The sequence below is a fragment of the Cherax quadricarinatus genome, chromosome 83 (genome assembly GCF_038502225.1).
Source record: "Cherax quadricarinatus isolate ZL_2023a chromosome 83, ASM3850222v1, whole genome shotgun sequence".
Lineage (NCBI taxonomy): Eukaryota > Metazoa > Arthropoda > Malacostraca > Decapoda > Parastacidae > Cherax > Cherax quadricarinatus.
Window position 1 is genome coordinate 12,523,350 of NC_091374.1, and position 7,500 is coordinate 12,530,849.

A 7,500-nucleotide genomic window follows, 5' to 3' on the forward strand; every position below is an offset into this window, starting at 1 on the left:
CCTCTCCACCAACGAGACGGTGCTGGAGACGGTCTTCGGACCGCTTATCTACAGTGAGAACTACATGGAGATCACCACCAGGCTCCCGACCTACAACCTCTACGGCCTCGGCCAAAGAGACAACTTCGATCTCACGCCGGACTTCAGCCAACGGGAACGTTGGGCCTTGTACAACCGTGAAGATGAGTTCGAAGCTGGGAGCAGCAGCAGTTTAGCCTACGGCTCTCACCCCTTCTTCATGAACTTCGAGAACTCTGGTGACATGTATGGAGTGTACCTCAAAAACTCAGGCCCCGTGGAAGTCGGGGTGTTGCCCATTCCAGCAGTGATCTTCAGGGCTGTGGTAGGAGCCCTGGACCTCAGGGTGATGGCCGGTCCAAGACCAAGGGATGTGACTCAGCAGTATACTAGCATGGTTGGAGTTCCTGCCTTTCCTCCATATTGGTCACTGGGATACCATCTCTGTAGATCCTCTGACAACTCTTCTGAGTACGAGTGAGTGATCATCTTTTCAGAGTGTAACTACCATTCATTTAAGAGTTCCGATAATAATCTAGAGTACTGGCGATGACGATAATCCGACCAGAGTTAGGGTAAAAAATTTCAGAGTACAGGTAAGAAGATAATCAGAGTGCGAATAACAACATAGGAGTACAGATAACGAAACCATTGTACGTTTAAGTCTTGCCAGAGTACGAATAATTTTGTAATCATTTTATTTCAGCTTACAAAGGTGATTATTAACACGATTATCAAATACTCTCAAATCTATTTTTTGTTTACAAATATCGTAATACTATTTAATTTCAGATTATTTCGGTACAATAGAATAGTCTACGGTAACAGTGGGAGGAAAAATAAAAAAAAAATGGTACACTAAAACACACAAATTTATGAATGATAAAAATTACAGAAGAAAATTTATTGAAAATCTAAGGGACGTTTAAGTATGAAAAAAAAGACAAATTTATATTCATTGGAATTTGTTTTACGTCTCTCTTATCGTATTTTGGAGACTTTAGAGCGTCTGAGACGTTTAAACCATCGGTGCGTCTGAGACGTTTAAACCCTCGGTGCGTCTGAGACGTTTAAACCATCGGTGCGTCTGAGACGTTTAAACCCTCGGTGCGTCTGAGACGTTTAAATCCTCGGCGCGTCTGGGGCATTTAACCTCGACGCGTCTAGGGCATTTAAACCTCGACGCGTCTAGGGCATTTAAACCTCGACGCGTCTAGGGCATTTAAACCTCGACGCGTCTAGGGCATTTAAGCCTCGACGCGTCTAGGGCATTTAAACCTCGACGCGTCTAGGGCATTTAAACCTCGACGCGTCTAGGGCATTTAAACTCTGGAACAGTCCCTTATCTACGAGTCCGTCGTAGAAACATTAAGCTTTAATCTGGCTGCAGAATACTGAAATTATCACCCTTATTAGCTTCATCGTGGACACGATGGAGGAGGCGGAGCTTCCTTACGAGAGTGACTGCATCGACACACGTCTCAACTACCCGAACTCCTACGCTGCCCTCTCGTCGGAGGCACAGCAGAAGATCCAGCAGATGAGGAACTCCAGCCGCAAGTTCTTGCTAGTGCAGTACCCCTTCCTTCCCGTAGACAGCTCCGCCTACAATGCATCTAGAGATATGGACGTCCTTCTGAAGGTGAGACGAGGAACGGTATTATATATATATATATATGTCGTGCCGAATAGGCAAAACTTGCGATCTTGGCTTAAATAGCAACGCTCATCTTGCCATATAGGACAAGTGAAAATTTGTGTATGCAATAATTTCGCCAAAATCATTCTGAGCCTAACGAAAAAAATGTATTTGATTGTTTAGTATTAAATTATTGTAAACAAATCTAAAATATATTTAGTTGGGTTAGGCTAAAATAAATTGCTTTTGTTATAATAAGGTTGGGTGAGTTTTCTAAGATTCTTTTGGTGCAAAATTAAAAAAATTTACATTAACATTAATGAAAAAAATATATCTTTAAACGTATAAGAGAAAATTTCAGAAAGGCCTTAATTTTAAATGAGTTCTTGCTAATTGACCAGTTTTACATATTCAGCACGACATTAAATATATATATATATATATATATATATATATATATATATATATATATGCAATAGTGAGGTGCTGGCCAGACCCCTTATATAGCTTTCTTGGATGCTTTACTTTCATAGTTCCTTGATAATGTAAGTAGTCACGAAAGCGCTTGGAATTTCTCTATTCTTTCAGAGTGGTTTCTTTGCATATATATATATATATATATATATATATAATATATATATTATATTTACCAAACTGCGGCAGGCCAGGATTCGACCCCAGTACACATTGTCCCGCCTGAAGAGACAACACAATGTACATGTCACCTGATAAATTATTCAAAACCGCTTGTTTCGTGGTTTCATTGCTATATATATGATGTTTTTCCTCAAGAAGGATCGAATCTAGGCCTTAGGCCGAGTGACCCACAACTGGGTAAGAAAAATAATAAAATAATAGTAATAATCTTTACTGCAGCTAAACGACTCCATTCCCTACTTCGGCACCGTTGAGGGACAAGCAATGGGTTATCCAGATTACTTCGATGAGAAATCCAGCAACTGGTTGAGTCGGTACGGTGACGCGTCCGCGGAGCTCTATAGTCTGGCTGACGGGGTCATTCTCTTGAGGAACACTCCACTGAACGAGGCCGTCCTCAATTATGTTGAATGGATGGGTGAGTGTACACTGGGCAGATCGCTCTGTTTTTCTCTATTTCTGTCTTTCTGTCTTTCTGTCTTTCTGTCTTTCTGTCTCTCTCTGTCTCTCTCTGTCTCTCTCTGTCTCTCTCTGTCTCTCTCTGTCTCTCTCTGTCTCTCTCTGTCTCTCTCTGTCTCTCTCTGTCTCTCTCTGTCTCTCTCTGTCTCTCTCTGTCTCTCTCTGTCTCTCTCTGTCTCTCTCTGTCTCTCTCTGTCTCTCTCTGTCTCTCTCTGTCTCTCTCTGTCTCTCTCTGTCTCTCTCTGTCTCTCTCTGTCTCTCTCTGTCTCTCTCTGTCTCTCTCTGTCTCTCTCTGTCTCTCTCTGTCTCTCTCTGTCTCTCTCTGTCTCTCTCTGTCTGTCTCTGTCTCTCTGTCTGTCTCTCTGTCTGTCTCTCTGTCTGTCTCTCTGTCTGTCTCTCTGTCTGTCTCTCTGTCTGTCTCTCTGTCTGTCTCTTATTTGGTTATCGGTGTGTTTTCACATTCGCAGCCGTACTCCATCCATCTTTATCATCCAAAACCCTATCCTTACCACCATCACATCCACCCCCATTACCATCATTGCTCTCCCATCATTACTCATCATTTCCCTCGTCTCTAACGTAATAACAAATTTCATTCCTATTCTAAATTCTCCAACACAGAATGACAAGTGCCGCCGTCAACCCCAGCACTTGTTGACAATTTCACCGACACGACAAAAAACGGCCGTTGAACCACGACAGACGAGGTCACAGTGTCACTGTTTAATGAGGCTCATTAACCAGCTAACTGCGTCATATTTACTTTATCAACACACCTACACACCGCCTAGCGTAAATTTTAACGGATTACAAAATTTCTGACAACTTTGACCTCAATGGGGTAATACGTTAATATTATTAACGTTTATTTTAAACGGGTTAATGTTTTATTATTACTGAGAATGAGAGGCGGTTTCAGTCCAAGGAATGGGATTGTATATCCTATTCATTGGATCAAGACTCCTTCAGGAGTAACACCTAGTTATTCACTTGTTTCAGAGAACCGAATCGCCTATCATCGGTACCATGGAATAAACACAATGTATTCTTGCGATTTGCAGAGCCATTCCAACCTAACTGCACAGCATCGACGCCCGAAGAGTGTTGTCCGAGCGCCAACCTGCCCTTCTTGCCGTTCGGACTCAGTGATATCAACAATCGAACGTTGTGTTCGTTCCTCGAGCATCCTGGGCTGGGGAACGTACCTCATATGGAGGACCATAACGCCTACGGGAGTGCCTATCTGAGGAGGGTGTACCAGGCGATGCAGGTGAGAGACAGAGATAGACAGAAGCACGTATAAGAATGAAATTCACACACACACGCAAATCTCTCATGCACTTCCATGAAAGAAGAAAAAATCGTAGCTCAATTCACGACTCTAAACAAATCGCAGGTTTGTAAAACGAAAAGAGCTTATCCCTTCCCCTGATTTTTTTTTCACTCTTAAATACAGCTGTAAATCCTGTTATAATGTAAAAGAGAGACGCCATTTTTTTGAACATCTGGTCAGTTTAAGAACACGGACAACAGACTTTTTATCTAATGTGAAGCCTCACGGACGGATTAATATGGGAGCTGTATTCTGGAAACGGGAAACTGTTTTACCGTTTTTTATTGGACAAACTGAATACAGTGCATATTCTAGACGTTTACTGTTATTTCTGCAACTGGAACAGTGAATAATGGAGTGGCTTGTCTAAAACAGGAAACAGTGAAACTAAGCGTGGTTTACCGTTTTCCTTCACCGAAAAACAGTAATTATCGTTTTTCATAAGTGGACAATATATTATAGTTCCTTTACGTTATTTTTACTGCCATCCACGAGAGATCACTTTCACCCCAAGATACATGGGCAGTAGGAGGGCAGGGAGGGCAGGGAGGGCAAAGCAGTGGAGGGCAGAGCAGGGCGCTGCAGGGCAATTCTTAAAAGTTGAGGACGTTCTGACAACATACTTTTATGGTGCTTCTCCTATGTTAGTGATAATTCGTGTCCCCTCGTACCTTTACCATTCAGATACACAGATAAAGAAACAGACACAGACACAGACAGACACAGACACAGACAGACACAAACACAGACAGACACAGAAGAGAGAGACCCACTCTTTCCCTCACATGACAGCCAGACACAATCCTTCTCACCAAGGGTATCGCTTGTGGCGAAGTTTGTCAACATTATTGACTTCGAGAGAGACAATAACAACCATTTTACTCTCGAAGTCCCATTATGTCTCCGAAGCCAGCTAAGGAAATAGCCCCATTACGTTTTGGCTAGCTTTTTTCAGCTTGTTAGGGTAGCAGTTGGTCGATTTGTCCGGCCTGTGTGCGTGGGAGAGGTGTCCAGCCATTGTGTGTGTGTGTGTGTGTGTGTGTGTGTGTGTGTGTGAAAAAACAATGATTTTTTCCGTGTATTTTTAGGTGTTATTGAATAGAATCTGAGGTTCATTGACCTCCGTAGATGTCTGGGTTCCCGGAATGGTGGATAAATGGGTGGATAAGTGGGTGGATTTATGGGGATGGATGGTCTGGGTGGTTGGGGGTGAGGGGGATGGATAGGCTGAATAACTGGATGGAGGAGTTGATGGATGGTTTCGAGGGCAGAAGAGTGAAAAGATGGATGTACGTGGAGATGAGCAGGCGGATGGATGGATGAGGAAGAGTACATAGGTGAATGACAGACAGGTGAATGGAAATGGATTAATGGGTGGACAGCTGTATGCACTTGGGTGGATAAATGCACATACTGAAACTAATACCCATATAGAACCATTAACGAATATACATAAAATGATGGTCGTGTACACACACACACACACACACACACACACACACACACACACACACACACACACACACACACGCACACACACACGCACACACACACGCACACACACACACACGCACACACACACGCACACACACACGCACACACACACACACGCACACACACACGCACACACACACTCACACACACACACACACACACACACACACACACACACACACACACACACGCAGGCAAAGTTAACATAACATTACAATATCTGGATAAATATTGAAGTTTGTCAACTCAAACAGGGCGTCAAAAACTCTACGGGAAAGACAACTAAAATATCAATACAACCTGTACTAAGAGAGTTAGTCTGTGAAATACAGAAATCCAATACAATGATATATACGATAGTTTGTGTATAACTGTGTATGATTGTGTATGATTGTGTATGATTGTGTATGATTGTGTATGATTGTGTATGACTGTGTATGACTGTGTATGACTGTGTATGACTGTGTATGACTGTGTATGACTGTGTATGACTGTGTATGACTGTGTATGACTGTGTATGACTGTGTATGACTGTGTATGACTGTGTATGACTGTGTATGACTGTGTATGACTGTGTATGACTGGATAATTCACATTTCAATACATTATTGCTGGAGATTTAATTATCCTGAAGATTATCAGTTATCACAATAATTCTCAACTTGTTTATCGTTAATTTAGTTCGTTTGTTTGTTGCTGAAAAATATCTAAACGAGCTCAAACGCACACATGTCCAAACACACACACACACACACACACACACACAACAGGAAGGGCACTGCAATAGATCAGAGAATACCTGACAGGGAGGCAACAACGAGTCATGGTACGGGATGAGGTATCACAGTGGGCGCCTGTGACGAGCGGGGTCCCACAGGGGTCAGTTCTAGGACCAGTGCTATTTCTGGTATATGTGAATGACATGATGGAAGGGTTAGACTCAGAAGTGTCCCTGTTCGCAGATGATGTGAAGTTAATGAGGAGAATTAAATCAGAGGATCAGGCAGGATTTCTAAGAGACCTGGACAGACTGGACTCCTGGTCGCAGGAACTGGCTTCTCGAATTTAACCCCGCCAAATGCAAAATCATGAAAATCGGGGAAGGGCACAGAAGACCGCAGACGGAGTATAGGCTAGGTGGCCAAAGACTGCAAACCTCGCTCAAGGAGAAAGATCTTGGGGTGACCATAACACCGAGCATGTCTCCCGAGGCACACATCAACCAGATAACTGCTGCTGCATACGGGCGCCTGGCAAACCTGAGAACAGCGTTCCGATACCTTAGTAAGGAATCGTTCAAGACACAGTACACCGTGTACGTCAGGCCCATACTGGAGTATGCAGCACCTGTTTGCAAGCTGAACTTTATTAAACACGTCAAGAAATTAGAGAAATAGCAAAAGTTTGCGACAAGGTTAGTCCCGGAGCTCAGGGGAATGTCCTATGAAGAAAGGTTAAGGGAAATCGGCCTTGACGACACTGGAGGACAGGAGGGTCAGGGGAGACATGATAACGACATATAAAATACTGCGTGGAATAGACAAGGTAGACAGACAGGTTGTTCCAGAGAGGGGACACAGAAACAAGGGGTCACAATTGGAAGCTGAAGACTCAGATAAGTCAAAGGGATGTTAGGAAGTATTTCTTCAGTCATAGTCTCGTTAGGAAGTAGAATAGCCTAGCAAGTGAGGTAGTGGAGGCAGGAACCATACATAGCTTTAAGATGAGGTATGATTAAACTCATGGAGCAGGGAGAGAAAGGACTTAGTAGCACTCAGTGAAGAGGCAGGGCCAGGAGCTGAGTCTCGACCCCTGGAACCACAATTAGGTGAGTACAAATAGGCGAGTGTACACACATACATACACACAGGCCAAATATCTATCGACAAGTGTCTTTGAC

General features: G+C 43.3%; 1 protein-coding gene across 6 annotated transcripts in view; it reads left to right on the forward strand.

Moving 5' to 3' along the window:
- Positions 1 to 7,500, forward strand: part of LOC128702082 (uncharacterized) — a 58,829-nt gene that overhangs the window by 29,079 nt on the left and 22,250 nt on the right. For all 6 annotated transcript variants that reach the window (XM_070102856.1, XM_070102853.1, XM_070102854.1 and 3 more), the window contains exons 4-7: positions 1 to 495; positions 1,435 to 1,660; positions 2,534 to 2,732; positions 3,835 to 4,043. The exon at positions 1 to 495 is cut by the window's left edge and continues 435 nt beyond it. In XM_070102856.1, coding sequence (XP_069958957.1) covers positions 1 to 495; positions 1,435 to 1,660; positions 2,534 to 2,732; positions 3,835 to 4,043 — 1,129 coding nt within the window. The remainder of the gene's footprint in view (positions 496 to 1,434; positions 1,661 to 2,533; positions 2,733 to 3,834; positions 4,044 to 7,500) is intronic.